The 17,671-nt window shown below is 49.0% G+C and overlaps 2 protein-coding genes across 9 annotated transcripts in view; one reads left to right on the top strand and one right to left on the bottom strand.

Moving 5' to 3' along the window:
* Positions 1-96: 96 nt before the first annotated feature.
* Positions 97-6,143, top strand: lrp12 (low density lipoprotein receptor-related protein 12). Its single transcript, XM_061824703.1, has 11 exons — positions 97-863; positions 1,217-1,273; positions 1,358-1,493; positions 1,561-1,763; positions 2,091-2,338; positions 2,403-2,552; positions 2,637-2,858; positions 2,933-3,199; positions 3,292-3,494; positions 3,572-3,704; positions 4,615-6,143. Exons 1-11 carry the CDS (start codon positions 821-823, stop codon positions 5,530-5,532), a joined length of 2,580 nt encoding a protein of 859 aa, XP_061680687.1. The 5' UTR covers positions 97-820; the 3' UTR covers positions 5,533-6,143.
* The window catches only part of LOC133503239 (regulating synaptic membrane exocytosis protein 2-like), a 17,369-nt gene continuing 5,577 nt past the window's right edge, over positions 5,880-17,671 (bottom strand). For 4 of the 8 annotated variants that reach the window (XM_061824627.1, XM_061824683.1, XM_061824673.1 and 1 more), the window contains 29 exons: positions 16,959-17,017; positions 16,744-16,863; positions 16,565-16,664; positions 15,827-15,950; positions 15,667-15,692; positions 15,528-15,583; positions 15,414-15,449; positions 13,637-13,767; positions 13,384-13,555; positions 13,044-13,200; positions 12,509-12,577; positions 12,308-12,431; positions 12,131-12,238; positions 11,951-12,001; positions 11,801-11,869; positions 11,666-11,725; positions 11,369-11,478; positions 10,766-11,170; positions 10,633-10,674; positions 10,508-10,546; positions 10,166-10,188; positions 10,005-10,096; positions 9,801-9,926; positions 9,457-9,632; positions 9,211-9,346; positions 9,026-9,138; positions 8,848-8,949; positions 6,963-7,102; positions 5,880-6,888 (listed from right to left, as the gene is read on the bottom strand). In XM_061824627.1, coding sequence (XP_061680611.1) covers positions 6,697-6,888; positions 6,963-7,102; positions 8,848-8,949; positions 9,026-9,138; positions 9,211-9,346; positions 9,457-9,632; positions 9,801-9,926; positions 10,005-10,096; positions 10,166-10,188; positions 10,508-10,546; positions 10,633-10,674; positions 10,766-11,170; positions 11,369-11,478; positions 11,666-11,725; positions 11,801-11,869; positions 11,951-12,001; positions 12,131-12,238; positions 12,308-12,431; positions 12,509-12,577; positions 13,044-13,200; positions 13,384-13,555; positions 13,637-13,767; positions 15,414-15,449; positions 15,528-15,583; positions 15,667-15,692; positions 15,827-15,950; positions 16,565-16,664; positions 16,744-16,863; positions 16,959-17,017 — 3,158 coding nt within the window. In that variant the 3' untranslated portion in view covers positions 5,880-6,696. The remainder of the gene's footprint in view (positions 6,889-6,962; positions 7,103-8,847; positions 8,950-9,025; positions 9,139-9,210; positions 9,347-9,456; positions 9,633-9,800; positions 9,927-10,004; positions 10,097-10,165; positions 10,189-10,507; positions 10,547-10,632; positions 10,675-10,765; positions 11,171-11,368; positions 11,479-11,665; positions 11,726-11,800; positions 11,870-11,950; positions 12,002-12,130; positions 12,239-12,307; positions 12,432-12,508; positions 12,578-13,043; positions 13,201-13,383; positions 13,556-13,636; positions 13,768-15,413; positions 15,450-15,527; positions 15,584-15,666; positions 15,693-15,826; positions 15,951-16,564; positions 16,665-16,743; positions 16,864-16,958; positions 17,018-17,671) is intronic. The other 4 variants (XM_061824636.1, XM_061824691.1, XM_061824653.1 and 1 more) reach the window with 3 other exon arrangements.

Raw genomic sequence — 17,671 nt, 5'->3', positions numbered from 1 at the left:
TGTTAATGTTTTAAAAATGTTTTCTATCGAGTATTTTGGCAAGAAGGTTCAATGAGGGGCTCAACGGTTACGGACTGGTTCGAGCGTCTTGCCTCACAGTTCTGAGGAGGGCTAACCCCCTCCTGGAATTCTCGTTTGATTGATTGGTCAGCGACGCAGATGACGCAATTGGCTGCCAACCAGTTCAGGGTGGACCCTGCGGGAATGGGCTCCAGCGCTCCCGAGACCCCGGTGAGGATAAGCGGTCAAACTCGACGGATTGAGCTTTTCCTGGCTCGTCAACGCCGTGACGTCACAATGGAAGGTGTGGCCTCGTTCTCCGAGCAAACAGCTGCTCCAAAGCCGAACTGCAAATAGCAACCGAGTCGAAATGGTCGAGGCGGGCGTTCGTCGTGGTCCAGATTCGACGAACCCGTCCGGTTCGGCCTCCGCGTTAGCGTTGCCGTTGAGAAGGACTGCAGGCCGGTTGGTCGCTTATTAGCCTGCGGTGCTAATCGGCCTCCGTGAGCTCAGCTCCGCTCCGCTCCGCTCGCTTTGTGGACAAACTGGCATGCAAGGAAAGCTTGTGAAGACTCGCTCGTCTGGCTGCGCATCACGGACACACGAGAGACAAAACGATGGCCGTGTCGCTTGCCTTCAGCGTCTCTTGAACGAAATGATGGAGCGAAGTTCGTCGCGCTAACAATAGCGAGCTGGATAGCGCTTAGCAAAGGAGTGGAGCCTCTTTGTTTTCTCGGTAGCTTCGACTTCGCTAAGCTAACATCTCCGTCGACTTGCTGCTAAGCTAATTGTGCGCATTTGTGACCTTGGACTCGTTAACATGGACGCGCTCATCTCAGATGTCTTCTTGCTGCTCTTAGCAGGTGAGTTGACGTCAAGATAAAATGAATTCCCGAGTGACAAGCAGCCACTGTTGATTGTTTTTAAACCTTGAAATGTTGGCAAACGCATGTACTTGTTCCCATCGATCATCGACATCAGCAGACTCCGAAGGGGTCTTTGAGCTGTAATTAATGTAGTTAATATTGTAGCCCTCCAAATGGTACAGGGATTGCATTTATATAGTGTGCTTTATGTGCACCATCATAGATGCTCACTCACTGAGCCGTTCACGCAGCGATTAAAAAGGTGGATCCGAGGTTGTCTAGGCAACGTCAGATGCGAGATGAGCTCATATGATTGTTGGCAAAAGCGTCCAACTGCTCTGTTTGTCCAGGATGTCTCGCTGCTGCCAAGAGGAACGAAAATATTTTGGTGTCCGGCTTATCCAACGGTGAGTGGTCTCATGAGAACGAAGCTAGGAGGCTGACACTCAAGCGCGACACAGGATCCCGTCCTTACTCTGTGGCGCTTTCAGCGTGCGGGGACTCAGCCGAGTTCCTCCGAGCTCCCAGCGGGGTTATCGCCAGTCCCGGTTGGCCTTTCCAGTACCCGGCCCGCCTCAACTGTAGCTGGAACATCCGAGGCCGGCCCGGAGACACGGTCACCGTCAGGTACGGCGCCGTTGTCGCGTCGCCTCTCAGGTCCACCCGCTGGAACTTTGTTGTTCCACCTCCGCAGCTTCCAGGACTTTGACCTGCAGGGATCGCATCGCTGCTCGTCGGATTGGATGTCCATCAGCAGCTACAAGAATCTGGATGGTCTGCGAGTGTGCGGCTCGTCTCTGCCGCCTCCTTATATCTCGTCGCAGGACCACGTCTGGATCCGCTTCCGTTCCGACGACGCCCTGACAGGAAAAGGTTTCCGACTGTCCTACGTCACAGGTGAGGCTTTGGCGTTTTTCCTGGAGACGTTGCCGAACATAGAGCATGTCTGCCGCGTGGTCGGAGGCAATGGTGAGAAATCTCAGAGTTCAGACTCTGCTACTTCCCACACCGACGGCGTGACTGTGGAGTGGATTTATGTAGTGTGGAATTATCGAGCCTGCTTCACTACCTTGAAAAGCAGGCGCTATGTTTATGCATTTTTGTTGTCATTAGAATTCAGTCTGAACTTTGTACGAAATTGATTCATGACTACATTTTACAATAGTCTTTTCTGACACAAATATCTGTACTTGTACTCCCCCCCCCCCCCATCTTTGATTATAGGTAAGTCGAGTGTTTCCAGCTGTGACGTGGACCAGTTCCACTGCTCTAATGGGAAGTGCATCCCTGACTGGTGGCGTTGTAACTCCATGGATGAGTGCGGAGACAATTCGGACGAAGATTTGTGTGTGGACTCGCCGTTTTCCTTCCAGCCCTGCAGCCTTAACCAGTTCCCTTGCTTGTCCCGCTACACGAGAATCTACACCTGTCTGCCTCACAGCCTACGCTGTGATGGCAGCATTGACTGCCAGGTCAGGTCACCGAGCTCCCTCTTCAACTTCCTGGGCTTCACCTTTAATGTCCCGCTTCTTTCAGGATTTGGGAGACGAGATTGACTGTGACGTCCCGACCTGCGGAGAGTGGTTAAGAAACTTCTATGGCTCCTTTAGCTCTCCAAACTATCCTGACTTCTACCCACCGGGAAGTAACTGCACCTGGGTGATTGACACCGGAGACCATAGGAAGGTACCAATGAGCTCATCAGAGTTACCGGACCTTGTTTTCCTCCCTGGCGGAGGCACTCAAACGGCTGACGTTTTTCTTCCGCAGGTCATGTTGCGCTTCACAGATTTCAAATTGGACGGAACGGGTTACGGAGACTACGTGAAGGTGTACGACGGACTGGAGGAGAACCCTCACCGCCTTCTCAGGGTTCTGACTGCCTTCGACTCCAGAGCGCCACTGACCGTGGTGTCCTCGTCCGGACAGCTACGAGTCCATTTCTACGCCGATAAGATCAATGCCGCGAGAGGCTTCAACGTCACCTACCAGGTTCCCTTGCCGTGATCTATGCCGTTTGTTGCGGATTAGATGTGTGGTACTACGGGACTGTCTGGGTTCCTCAGGTGGACGGCTTCTGCCTGCCCTGGGAGGTTCCTTGCGGGGGCAACTGGGGTTGTTACACTGAGCAGCAGCGTTGCGACGGCTACTGGCACTGCCCCAACGGCCGCGACGAGTTAAATTGTTCTACCTGTCAGGAGGATGAGTTTCCCTGTTCCAGGAACGGAGCCTGTTACCTTCGATCGGACCGCTGCAACTACCAGAACCGCTGCCCCAACGGCTCAGATGAGAAGAATTGCTTCTTCTGCCAGCCTGGAAATTTCCACTGCAAGGTCTTCTATCACTTTGCGTGGCCGTATTTGTCATATGCTACACAAAGGGGGGGGGGGGGGTGGAGAAAACCTCTGACCTCATCTCTGTGCAGAATAACCGTTGCGTCTTTGAGTCGTGGGTGTGTGACGCTCAGGATGACTGCGGTGACGGCAGCGACGAGGAAAGTTGTCCGGTGGTGGTTCCCACCAGGGTGATCACAGCAGCCGTGATTGGCAGCCTGGTCTGCGGCCTGTTGCTGGTCATCGCGCTGGGGTGCACGTGTAAACTGTACTCGCTGCGCATGTTTGAACGCAGGTGAGCGTGTCCGAACAAACGCGTTTCACGTTAGGCTTTTCAGACATGCGATGAGGGACCGCTCCCCTCGCCCACAGGTCATTCGAGACGCAGCTGTCCAGAGTGGAGGCGGAGCTACTGAGGAGGGAAGCCCCACCCTCCTACGGTCAGCTGATTGCTCAGGGTTTGATTCCGCCAGTGGAGGATTTCCCAGTATGCTCCGGGAGTCAGGTAAAGAGACTGGCCTCTGCACAGGTAATGTACTGTGCCCACTAACGTTGTCCGTGTACTTGTCTGTCGTTTGCAGTTGTTTATTATGTTGGCCAATGGGCGCAAATGAGCTGGAAATGGGGCGCTTGGGGTTAGGATGAGCTGTTGCTGTCGTGAGAGGCTGTTTCACACTCCTTGAATGATGCCAGTTCGAGCCACAATCCGCACACACATTTTATCGTTCATATTAATCCATGAGGGCTAGGGTTTGGGTTATCTTTGGAGGGAGCTGAAACTCCGTGTTTCTCAGCGGCAGCCCAGAAACCTGTTTGATCTAGAGAAATCTTTTGGAAAAGTATGAAGAGCGAATCCGTCCTCCCGAGTTTTCGAACAATATCCAGCGACGCAACAGGCCGCCATTTTGGCTAACCCGAAGGAACAACGAGCTCGCTTCCCGCAGGTAAAACTAAGAACGAAACGAGTCCGCTTGACCGCGCTACCGCCTCCAGCGTCACTTCCTGCTTCTTGTCGAAAACAAATCCCTGGAGAGGATTTTCATGGCGGGAGTTACAAAAAGCCATTCACGTCAAAATCATGTTTTTGTGGTCAAAAAACAGATGGGTCCATTCCGGCTGCCGTTTTTTTTTTCCATTAATAACATACTAAAAATTCTCCCTTTCATGACACGTGACCTTTAAGTACTTGTTGGTTGATTTTTGGGGCAGCTGGAAAGGATTTCATTTCATTTCAATGTGGAAAATTGATTTAACACAAGTAAGTAGACTTTGAACCCTTGGCTTGGAATAAATTCAACTGAAAGGTACATGGAGTCCTTCATGTAGAAGTTGGTTGTAGTAGTACACAACAACATGGTGGGAGGCGTGATGGGATCACGATTGACTTTTGTTTCTTGTTCGGTCTCCGCCCTTAGGCATCAGTTCTGGAGAACCTGCGTCTGGCCGTGCGTTCTCAGCTAGGCTTCACCTCCCTTCGCCTCCCGTCTGCCGGTCGCCATGGCAACCTGTGGCGCAGTCTCTTCAATTTCTCAAGGTCTCGCCAGTCGGGGTCTTTGGCCCTGGTCTCTGCCGACCCGGAGGACAGCGGCGGTACTCCAAATTCCACCTCAGACCTGCTGTCCCCAGACTCCGATGACACAGACACCGAGGGCGACAGGGGGAGGGACCGTTTTGTCGGGGCGGTGGGCGGTCCTGTCGCCCCGCTGCGCCAGAAGACCCCGCCTGCCATTTCAGTAGAAGCTGCGGTATTGTCCTCTGCGACCCTCGTCAACCAGCCGGACGGCCTTAGCCGAATCCAAAATTGTCCCGACAATGCTGCGTCCCCCGTGGGAACCGCCAACCCGGCCCTAGAACGTGACAGCGACCCGTCCCAACCGAGAGCCCCGCCGGCCTCCGCCCTGCGCCGTCTGACCCGGAATCTGCACCGACTCGCCCGTAACCTCGTGACAACTGGTCGCAATCAACAGAATCAGACTTGGACCAACCACAGCCCACTACGCCAGCTGGATACCGGCAGGGGTGGGCCGGATTCTACGGAGCAGCGACCCAGCGGGGACGAAGATGTGGAGCTTTTGATCCCGGACTCTGACTCATCCTCGTTGTTTAGTGACATTCGCCAACCGCTCCTGGACCCGCCGGCCTCGCACCCGCCGTGCCCCTCGTCCACCGTGGCTCGGATGGTGCAACGACAGGGTGCCAGCAGTGCACGGGGGGGCTGGGATGGACCTTGCGAAAAATGCGGTAAAGTTCACACAGCTCAGATTCCCGAGACCTGTCTGGAGGTCGGAGGCAAGACAGAGAGCAGTGACGACGAGCTTCTGCAGCTATGCTGATGAACTAAACGCTAACCTGCTGGTTGACAGGCTAAACGTGCTGCTGTGAGCACGACTGCATGCGTTCTACACCGTGGCAAGGCGCTCAGTCGCTAGGCACGTCATGCTAACTTTGCTAGCAGCAGAGATGGGATCCGTTGAGTCCATGTGTGACATTGCAGACCCACAGGCCCAGTTCCTTTGTCCCAGACCGTGTGTTGATCAGTTCTCGACATTCCCTTCTTCTCAATTGAAAACTGATCCATGATCAGGTCACCTGGGATTAAGTCTGTTCTTCTCCAGGGACCCTACGTTTAAGAACCACACTTTTCCCTGGACTGTGAAACAAAATCCACGCATTAGTGTGGAAAAACTGTTTTCATCTCCCTACATTGGACTGCACCACTTGATGTGGTTAAGCAGAAAGACAAAGGTAGTGTTTTCAAAAAAAAAAAAAAAAAAGGTCCTTGATGTCATGGAAATGGCCGATAAGTATTTTTTTAGTGTTCCTGGCTTTGGTACTTGCACTATTTATTCTTACTGTTATTCTAATTGCGTTCTTTGACCTGCATGATTGTTTGATGTTTTCCTTAGATTTTTGGAAACTGAATTATTAAACTTTTAAATGCCTAGTTTGTTTGCATTTTTTTTTTAAAGAGGAGGTATAATGATCACAAGATTGTAACTACAGAAGACCAAAGAGGAGATTTACAGATGTGGCCAGGGAAGACCTGCCGTGAGCTAGAGTTGGGGGAAATGATTTAGAAAATAGGGACAAATGGCGGAAGAACATAGGCGTTTGCTGCCCCTCAATACTGTGAAGGCCAAAGGTAAAGAAAGTACATTTATAGAATAAATCACTGATTCTCAATGTTGTCAGGTTCCAGAGAAGAAAAGAGCTACTGGAATTGAAAACATTGACAATCTTTATTTTCAGATGTGACCTTGACCTGAAGAACACAATCTGGCAGTAAGTGTCTGATTTGTCACATTACATGTCCTTCCTCTGCCACTATCCCTTATTGTAACTAGCATGCTAATCCTCTTGCTTTTGATGCAGGCAATGAACCAGTAGCTGTGATTTGCCTGCAAACGTCGATCACACGTCCTTCTCCTCAGCTTCTCAGGATGCGTGACGACCACAGCGGAGGGTACGCTTTTCCATGGGCACCCGGGTTTTTAGTTCTACGGCGTGCAGATGCCCTCGGTCTCTTTATTGGTCAGTGGGGCCAAGGCGGGGTCCACCAAGGATGTAGCAGGAAATAATTTAAACCAGCCAATCACCATGATGGACAGGTCCAAGTCATCCAGTAGAACCTGAGCAGCACCCATGAAGGATTTATGGTCCATCTTGCCGTAGTCCCCCCACACAATGATCTGACAGTTTGAAACATCCCGCACATTAGTCCGTTCACAAATGCTGCAACACGTGTGCGCGCCAGACACCTTACCTGTAGAACTTTGCCTTCTGGATTCTCTTCAAACTGCAGCTGTTGTTGATAAAGAGGATCCAGGGTCTTTCTAGCCAGACGAGTTCTTCGCTTCAGCAAACATTTGCCGTTATCCATCAGGTAGACCTTCACATATGCAGCTGGGCCGCAGAGTCAGTGTTTGCATTACAAGTTATAAATCCAGTGACAACTTCACACTGCTCTCTAGAATCTTTTCAGGGCCTATGTAAAAATTCCATGTGCCCGAGAAAACTACTGCACTCGAGAACCTGATGATCTCAAAACCCCCGTGCTCTCAAAAATGTTCCTGTGCACCCTAGAGCTTGCGGATTACTGAAATGTCTCTTTGGGTGCGCTAGAACCTTTTTGTGAGATCTAAAACCCTCCCTCTGTTCCAGGGGTGGGCAAAATGTTTGGCTCAGAGGTCACACTGACATTCCAAATTTGACAGGTGGTTAGGAGAAGCTTACATGTGGAAAAATAAACCACAACAAAAAAGCCGTTGTAGGGTTAATGCTTAAATTTACGTATCGTGGGGTCCGTTTTGTTGATCCTTTTTTTTTTTGGTTTGGTTTTGCTGCCAGTGCATCAAAGTCTGGTGTTAGTTTAGTTGTGGCAATCCTCAGAAGAGCAGCTACCAAATGGCAGGATCATTACTTAAATATTAGTTAAATTGGCAACTTAATGCAATATTGACATGACAACGCAGTACAGTAAGCATCTAAACATAAACGAGCACACAATCCAATCATGTGTGTATGAAAACGTGAAAGGAAGTGGGAGTTTGTTACAAACACACGTACGCATAGAGTTGGTCCCACCACCGAAATTTTGACGTGAAGAGCAAGAAAAATTGTGTTTAGCAAAGCTGTGTGTGATTTTAGGCAGGGCGACGGCAGCTGTGCAACGCGTTCTACCGGCTCACAGTCCTGACTACAACAAAGTTAAAGGTTCTCACTTTTCATTGAAAGTATTAAGAGAAGTATTATAAATCCTTCAGTGACACACTCCTTCACCTCCATGACAGCACGTGTCGGGATCACCCGCAATGCGAACTTAGAGCACAACTAAATCTATTATTTGTCTCAATTATTTTAAAATACCATTTTTACAATAGAAAAGTGTGGCAAGAGTGAAATTGTGCATTTCTGTGCACTTTGAAGGTGTTGCACCATCATTGTGCATTGTTGATTCAACAGTCACCTCCCAACCCCTTTCCACTAATGACTTTACATTGATGAACCTTCGAATCAACAGCATCCTCATCCTTTGCTGAGAAATGTTGACCCGTTAATTGCTTTCTGCGTCCTCTATTGGGAAAATTCATGTATCACTCACTACACTGGTTTCATTTAGCTGAATCATTGCTCAGAATTTGCTGACGACTTTCTTCTCTTTGGTCTACTCCCGGTGGTTGAAGTGTTCAGAGCTGAAGCAGAGTAGATAGAAAGAGAATAGCCAAAGTCCGCATCACCGGACCTACCACCTGGTCGAACACGTGGACATTACAGCACAACCTGGTGGAACAGGTTGGCATGGCAGACAAAGTCCAATGACTGGCGTCATGATTTTGGTATGCTTCGGGCCATTCCGTACCAACCTTTGGCCGCCCGGATTCAAATGCTTAATGGGCTGCATGTTGCCCGTGGGCCGTAGTTTGCTCACCCCTACGACACTCTAAAACTACAGTGTGCTCTAGAAAACTGCTTGTGAACGCCAGAACTTCCCTTTGCGCTCAAAAATCTCCTAACCTCATGAAATTCTGTGCTTTCCAAAACCTCACGGTACTTTCTAGAAACTTAAAATCTCAAGAACTTTCCGATGCTCTCGAGAAGTCTATTGTGTTCATGGTCTGAGGATTTTGGCAGTTAACTTTCGAACTTACCTGGGGTATTTTTGTTGCCTTGTTTACCCACAAGCCCCCTGGCCCGGATCACCTCCACGTCGAGACGCTCCTTCCTGTAGACCATTCCAATTTGGATGTCTCCTATGCAGCACAATAGCTGTCATTGGATATTAACCCAACCTGAGTGCTCTTGAGATATTTTGTTCTTGGTCAGTACCCATGGGAGGTGTAGCCAACGTCTGCCTCCCAGCCAGCTGGGCTGGGCCTAACCCATCAAGGAAGCCGGTGAAGTGTTTGTCGGTGGCCAGCTTGACTCCCGGGAAGATCAAACTGAAATGCAAACGACAGCATGAGAAGAATCGCTCGAATTGGGCACGACTCTGTAGCCACGATGACTCTTACGCTCCGGGCTTTGGGTCCTCCGCATCAGGATCGCGACTTGGCTGTCGTGTGAAGCGAGACTTAAACTCCACAGCCAGTCCGGTTTCCACGCTCCTCTGAACAGGAAGTCTCACCACCTTCTTCTTCTTTTCTTCCTCTGAATAGGAGAGACATCAGCACCAGTCTGCTCAACCTTCTTTCAAGGTGACGCAGTTGGAAGTTCTGCGTCATTCCAGTTCTAGTTCCAGGGGGTGTGAGAAAACTCACCCTCTGGATTGATTTGCGAGGTACTTTGGCTCTTCTTTCCCAGTCCGACCATTCCCATCACACGAGCGCCCAAACTGGATCGGCGCTTCTTGTCGTCGTCGTCGTCGTCATTACGGCTCAGAGAACAAATGTCGCCGGCCGCACTGGCAGGTTTGTTGGCAGGCGCTGATGCTACCCTGCGGATATAAGGGCAGCATGTCAGAATGTGAAGTTGCAGGGAAAAACTGAATAAGAAGGTGGGATGTGAAGTCCATAAACATACCGCAGTGCACTCCCTGCAACGTACAGTGCTTGTCAGAAATTTGGGTTTGGGATGTTTGACAGGACATTGCGCCATGACTTACTTTGACGACTCAGGCTCCTCCTCTCCTTCCTCCATCGATTCGCTGTTCTGCAGAATGCTCTTTTCTGTTGATCCAGTCCCTAAAGGATCCTCCGAAACCCCTGGACTCTCCAGAGCTTCTGCTTGACTGCCTCCGCCAATGAGAGGACATTTTGAGAAGCTCAGCCGGGTACAGCGGCTGCAGTCATCACGACAATGCGCTAACCTGACACTTTGCAGGTGGTCGACAACAACTGACTCGGCAGACATTTCGCTCAAGTTGCTGGGAGACGAGTTCAACGAGAGACCGTCGCGCATCTAAACACCAACGATGCCGTGGGTCAGTCAGGTTATGCGCCAATCATATCAATTGTGACGCGTGCTCACCCTTTCTGGATCCTTCATCATACCTGCAGAGACACCAGGGTGAAGAATACGGAAACACAGATCAAGTGACCTGATACAACATCCCATCGACACAGAGAAAATTTATCGGCGTGTTGCAGGAAACGGTATGTAAATATTATCAGCATAAATTGGTCATAATAGTCAGAAGACCAACGTTGGTCTTCCTAACTAATATCACCATTTTTCATCTATTTAATCATAGTTGGTGATTTATCTCAATGACTTATATTCAGACCTGATGACCTTTTATGACCAATCAATCAGTCACAAATCCAGCTTGATGTCACATACTTTTTCTTGCAAGCGTGCATGCTAACATACCGTTAGCTGCTTTTGTTTGTTGGTCCTCCCATGTGACCTCTGCGCCATGGCACAAGAAAGACAAAGACAAAAACGTTTGACTTAACAGTGAAGGTCAGATGATGGTGTGCTGACCAATCACTGACCTTTCCTGCTGCCCCCTGGCGTGGCTGAGCGTCTCTCCACCTCTGACGAGGGTTCAGATTTCATACGATGACAGAAAAGTGACGTAAGCACAGCACCATTTGACGAGCGCCATCCCAAGGAGATAGTACACACCTGGTGTCTGAGAAGGTGGGGCCGGCGAAGAAGGTGGCGCTTGATGACAAGTGGAGGGGGTCGGGGGAGGAGGAGCTTCAGGAGTAGATGACAAGGGAGGGGGAGGAGCTATGGTCGGTGGGGATGGAGCTCGATGAGTTGAGGTGGTTGGTGGAGGGGCTGAGGCAGGTTGGGGGGGAGCTTGTTGAGAAGCGCTGGGGGTCACGGAAGGAACTGGGTTAGCTGGGGGTGCAGGAGATGGTGAGACTCGGCAGTGCAAGTGTGAAAGTCCTGTGGGAGGCGGAGCTTGTATTGTAATGAGTGGAGGGCATTGTTGGTTGCCAGTGGAAGGTGCCTGCCTGTGCGAGGGGGATTGCGAGAGATGAGGAGTGGGTGGACCTCCAGCACCAGTTGGTGTGGTGCATGCTGCCAGATGGAATATTGAGAGAACAGGAGAAAAAAAAAAAAGGCACAGTGCTGAAAAGTGTTGATGGTCGCACGTCGAAAAAGTAGAAATCATCACAAACTCATGCTGCGATGTTCTCACAACGTGTTAGTGAGCAGTTGCTTAAGAGTGGTCGTGTGTGACTGAGGATAGAGCGGCCGACCGCGTGTCCGTCTTACGTGCGTCCGGAGCACCTTTGGGTGGAATTGTAGGCAATTGACGTACTCTGCGACCGCAGTCGGGGCTTCCTGTCGGACTCAAATGGAGCGAACCATCGCGGCGGTCGACCCTTTCAGAGGAGCACAAGGAAGCAGACCGACGTAGACGGGTTCGTCTCGCTTGCAACGACATTCGTGATGGACGAGGTCCAACTTTGAAATGCTGCTGATGTCCAATCTGATCCATCTGCCATATCTTTCTATCTTTGCCATCTCATTAAAGGAGGGCTAGTGGAGGATTTTTTTTTTTTTTTTTACCTTAACAGTTCCTCATCGAAGGGTTGTGTTTCCAAGGGTATGTTTGGGATGAAGTTCTGGCTGAAGGGCAAAAGACGAGTTCAAGATGTTTGAAAGTCAATATGACCAAAAAAAAAAAAAAACCTCCAGACTCACCTGAAGTCCTCAACGCTCCCATTTGTCTTGTGGTCCGACCAGGGAGTATTACAGAAGCCTCCGGAGTAACTACACACAGAGAAGAAGAGTGACGTGTTTTTTTTTCTTTAGCGTTAACATTAGAGTGTATTTGTGTGATGCTTGCAGTACCAATCATGAGAGTCAAGAGAGATGGCCCCAGACCTTCTCCTCAATAACCTCCTGAACACACAATGTTATTGCACGTTAGGCCAAGAGGGACTCTTGACGAGACAAGCACAACGTGATGTAGCAGTATTTAAAGGAGTGGAAGTTGGGGTTTTTTTTTTTCCTTTTCTTTTCTTCTCTTACTTGTCCAGGCTGCCATATCGTCCGACATCAGAATGGGCACGGGTGATCTTTGAGCCTCGCAGCATCCGCACGGCATCTTCACGGTAAAGCGGGTAAAGAGGGTTTGCGCTGCAGGCCGGGTTTCGAATTAATGCGACACGTCAGGAATTGGCCGGACAATCGGAGCCGACGGCTTACCAGTGGCTTGGCGACGAGCACCTCGCAGTGATCGGGTCACATCGCGATCCGGGACGAGACGATGGCCCGTGCTCATTCAAAGAGCAGGCAGAGGTGTAGAGGTGTTGGCCATTCTGGCGGGTGTCTGAGAACAAAAATGTAAGTGCGAGCACGAGATGCAAAATGATATGCATGTGAGGCATGAGGAGATTTAAGGTTCACCTGATAACACGCCAATAACGTCCTCACAGTCATAATCGGAAAAGTCTCCATCACTGAACCTGTGAGAACCTACAGAGACACCAAGAGACAGTGAACATTTCATGGCCTTCTTCCAGCCGAAAAGGTTCCCTATGTTCTGTCCTAGAATGCTCCTAATGTTGGATTCTTGAATATTATGTCACATTCAACCCCTGAAGGTTCCCTATTTTCAACAGTTACTGTGTCCCCATCTTCCATCTTCATAAGGCTCCTCCTCATCGTGCTAATGTTCAAAGAATCCCGTGGACCACTTAAATTCAAACACTTCCTATTCCAAACTTGACCCAACATTTCCATGTCTGAGTAAAATACTAAATTTGTTACTATCCATATGGATGTTAATAGGTTATCTGACGTCTGACTCTGAGCTCAAAACAACCTGGTCATTGTGTCAATCACACTACACAAAGCACAACATAGTGATATGCGATTATGAAATAAGTAAAATCCTGGAAGTCGTACGATAATATAGCATTGCTCTTCTCGGCGTACTCACAGTGCAGCCTCCTGGCACCGGATCCATCCCGGAGTGCTCTCCTGTGGAGGTAGGGAGAGGTGTTGGCTCGCGGCAGAGAGGCAAAAGTGTTCCTGTGAAGTTTGAACCAATGAGGCTGATCATCCAGCAGTGTGGTCTTCTCTAGCCCAATCACAACCTGGACAATCACAAGACCAAGAAGGAGTGCCTATCTGCTTCCAAGGTCATCCTCCTCCAATACTGTACTTCCACTTTCTTGCAGCACGTTTGTTTTATTTGACTTGACAGTGACTGTCCTTCAGGACGGAAGCGTCAGTAGGATAAGAGAGAGGTCGGCTATACGTACACGGACTCTTCTTACCTCTCCAAGGAACTGACTCTCTTCCTCGGCAACGCCGGCTTGATCCCACACCGTCAACTCCAACGTGCGCTCTCGGAAGTCCCGTTCGTGGATCGGTGAGTACATGAACGTCTGGTTCCACCGAGGTTCTGCCAACTTCTTCACGGTCTTTGTCCTCCGCTTACTCTTGCCACTGAAAGGGAAAAAAACATTCCACTTGACCAGCGAGCACGGCGTATTGCCGATGTTCGTTACGCTTCTTTGACCTTTTTACCTTCTGTCAGGAAGTAAGTAGATTTCAACATAAATGTTCCGGGGCCGGCCGTCTATTCGAACAGGGAGTTCTTTAGCGCCGAGGATGGTGACAATCAACTGATGCCCGACTCTATCATGCCACAGCTTCACCTGCAAGGAAAATACAAAAGAAACCTCAAGTGCTCGGGAGGATAACGATAACACCGGAAGTAATCAAACCTCGTCATGTTCACCAATAAAAAGGAGAAACTCTCTGGCCAGGACTGATTAGGGGTTTCCAAATTTTTGTGCAGGAATGTCGCTTTTATTAAATCATGCCAGTTTTGGGAATAACAGTGTTACTAATGCTGTTATCGTTTAAGAGTAACACGTAATCTTGTCCCGTGCTATGTGAAAATGTACAACGCCGACCCATTTCTGACAATGAAACGTGGCACCTTTCCATGCACCAAAATTTAACAGCTTTCATCCGACCTGGCTCACTCAGCCAAGCGCAGGAAAGGAGATGCAAATACATTTTTGTTTTTTTCCCTCCTTGATTCCTTGAGTCCTTCTTTGATGGGGGGGGGGGGGGGCTGATAGACACATAAGTAAGTAATGATGACCGGCAAATTTCATGGTAAGCCAATCAGTTACAGAGTGTTGATGAAAATGTAAATTTGCCACAACCAGCCACGCAAGACTTCAAATTGACATTTTCACGATGGATGTAGACACCCTACTTAAGCGTCGTCGAGAAAAGGTCTTTGGTTAGGATCATTGCCTCCCGCTGTAAGGACTCCAGATTCAAGGCCACGACCGGACCATCTGCCAAGATCCGCCGGACTCACGGCCGGGGTGTCCTCGACTAAGATACTCCGGGTGCTGCAGCAGCACTAACGGGTTTGTGTCTTCACTGTGTGGGCTAAAATGCAGAAAACACATTTCCCGTCCATCCTTGTATGTTTATCACAAGAAATGGCATTCTTCTTCTTCCAAAGTACTTTATTGGTTCACTATTATTGAGATTATTTTCTGCAAAATGCTTTGAAATACAGCACTGAATGGACTGGTTTTTTTTTTTTTTTTTTTTTTTTTTTTTAATACTTCGTTGAGTTGAAACCAGGTATCCTTATAGTTTGAATAGTGGTGAAAATACTTGAATTAGGACCTACGGTTTGTATACCACTTCAAAAAATTGGTCTGACAGATTTAAGTTAAAAGAAGTTCCAACATTCGTTGTCATTTGCAACTGCTCTGTGAAACCTGTTCAAAAATTGACACTTTTTCATATTGAAGTGGGGTTTTTTAAGTAGCGCAAAAATTACTTTCACTGGTAACTCAATTCCATCTTTAAAATACTAATTCAGTTGCTAATTCAATTACTTTTTGGAGGAAAAAAGTGAAACTAATTTGGCCAACACTGCTCAAGAAAAGGAAGTCGCACAATGTGACTTCCCCGGCCGGTCGGCCTACTAAAGTACAGAACTCTTTTACAGATAATATGAAAGAGAGAGATTAAAAAAAAAAAATAATAAAAAATTTAAATAGAAAAACCGTGCCAGTCATAGCGCAAAGAAATGTTCCTCATCAGGAGACTCAACGCAGCCATGTTATCATGACAAGCCACTTCTGGTCCTTGCTGTGGCAATGCGGCACCGTTCCTTCATTCAACGTACAAACGTCTGGGAAGCACATCCAATATTTATGTAGGGACGTCTTTGGAAACATTGCGACCCGTTTTGCAAAGAGGTTCTACTGTTGGGGGTGGAGCTTGGACCGATCTCAGTCCAAAAACAGTCCAATGTCTCACTCACCTGAAGTCTGGGAAGCGGAACACACGTGTTTTCAGTCTGAAACAACAAAAATGACAAACACACTTTTGTTGAGTGACCTGTTGAATGGCTGCATTGCATGCTGGGTAGACTTACCAAGACCTGTCCTTGCATTGCATTTGGGCTTAACGGAGAGGCAAGGGAGGTGGAACCTGTTAAAAATGAGAATATTTCAGTGCATCTATTTCGTAACCTGGGACTGGCAGGGTGAAGATCAAACATTTCCTCAACTCACTGGAGCAATGGGAAGAGTCTGCAGATCTGGAAAAGGACATTTAGGACATCAGATGACAGACATCAGGGGACAGAGGTCAGGTAGGTCAGGGAGTGACATGAGGCAGACAGGGGACAGATGTCAGCTGATGTCATATTCCGACTCGAGAATATGTGCTCACCTAATTGGTCGCGACACCAACAGCTCCACTTGTGGCTCGGCTTTGGACTCCAGGATGATGTTGTAAACGTCGTTGAAAGTGGCGCCTTGCAGAACGTGACCATTCCATTCCACAACCTGATCACCTAAACCACACGAACATCCTGTCGGTCCGTTTGATGGAAGCCAGAGCAGACGGCGAACCTAGCTTAGCACGAAGGCCGGAAAGTGGTGCTGGTCTGAGATCCCACAACCACTGTAAAGCGTGTCATTTTGACGCAGCTTAGTCATCAAATTCAGTGCCGTACAAAGTGCGGTCGAAATTTCCCCAAAAAAAAAGAATGGCAGAAAGTAGCGACTAACCGGCGGGTCAGTCACCGAGTCGTGATACCCAAAACTTCATTGCGTCTTCGGAGAAGAAATGGCGGTTGGGACCAGATGCGTCACAATCAGAGGGGGTGATTTTTTTTTTTTTTTTTTAATCCATTTTAAATGTAACTTTCCAACAAAGCATTGATTGTTGGCATATTTTATAGCAATGTACACACGCATTGTGTTGTAATAATGTGTCCAAACGTTACTCCTGAGCTCACGATATAGTACAACGGGTGCAATTCTATATGGGGAATAGATGGAATAATATCAGAAAAGGCATTGAGGCCAAGTTTAGCACAAAGCCACGGTGCTCGGGTAAACACTGGCCTAGCGTCACAAAGCCGACTGGAAATGTCTTAGCGCGGAGACTGTAATGATGTCTTACCTGCTCGCAGGTGCCCCACAACATCTGCTAGGCTTCCTCGTTTCACTTTGGTGATGAATGCACACAGATGACCAGAATCTGTCATCTTCCCGCCAACCACCTGCAAGGTTAAACAATGTCATCCTCGTAAAAAAAAGTTAGTTAGGGATGGCTGGAAGGATGAAGCGATGAGGACAAGCCTTGAGTCCGAGCAGCGTGCCAGTGTCTGCGTGAATTGAGCCGTCCTTCATGGTCTTGTTTAGCAGAATTCGGCCAATGAGACGCTCGCCGTCTGTGGACGGTCGCCATGTCACCTGCTGCTGAGGGATCAGAGTGGATAGCAATTGGTGATTTGTGGTCTCTGAGGCGCAACGAGCGTCAACAAGAGCTCGAGGGAAGGTTAGGGCGAGCTTACTGCAGCCGTGGCCGGGGCTTCACTGGGATACCACCAGTGGCTGTGGTCCATGTCGTCTCCTAGAAAGGAACGGTGAAAGGTCAGTCGGTTAGGCTCTTGCAGATGATGTCACACGTTCGTAACTGATGTCATAAAATGTGGCACTCACTCAAAGATCAACTCATGTACACAAGAACATGCGAATGCTGTAAAAAGATGACATGATGACTTCATCAGCACCAGCACTCGCAACTTTGCCGTTATTGTCAGCCTTCTTGACGAAATCGGTCAAAGCATAAAACTGAAGCAGGTCAAAGTTGTGGAGATTGCCTTGGCCCTCAACTTTTTCCCCAGACCTTCCGCTCGGTTGGCAAATTCCAGCAATCGGTCGAGGACTGGCAGGTAAGTGGCCATTTTGTTTCTATTCCGGCGTCCCCGTGGTGCCCTCCCGCGCGCCGCCGGCTAATCCACCTCTCGCACTCTTAATCCAATTGAATGTGAGATGCTGGTTTGGCCATCGGGGCGAAAAAAAAAAATCTTCACTGTTCACTCCTCTGGGCTTCCGCGGACTTTTCTCAGCTCAGGACTAAGAGTCCCCACCACGTTGTCGTCGTTCTCTTCCAAGTGTCTCGGCCGAGTCCCGGAGAACTGAGACCGAGCCAACCACCGCAATCGCACCTCAGGCTGAGAGGAACGATCCTGGATCATCGCGCGTAATCTCCTCGCTGACTTGC

This window comes from Syngnathoides biaculeatus, chromosome 1 (genome assembly GCF_019802595.1).
Source record: "Syngnathoides biaculeatus isolate LvHL_M chromosome 1, ASM1980259v1, whole genome shotgun sequence".
Lineage (NCBI taxonomy): Eukaryota > Metazoa > Chordata > Actinopteri > Syngnathiformes > Syngnathidae > Syngnathoides > Syngnathoides biaculeatus.
Note: the sequence above shows the minus strand (reverse complement) of the source record. Positions and strands in the feature narration are given on the sequence as shown.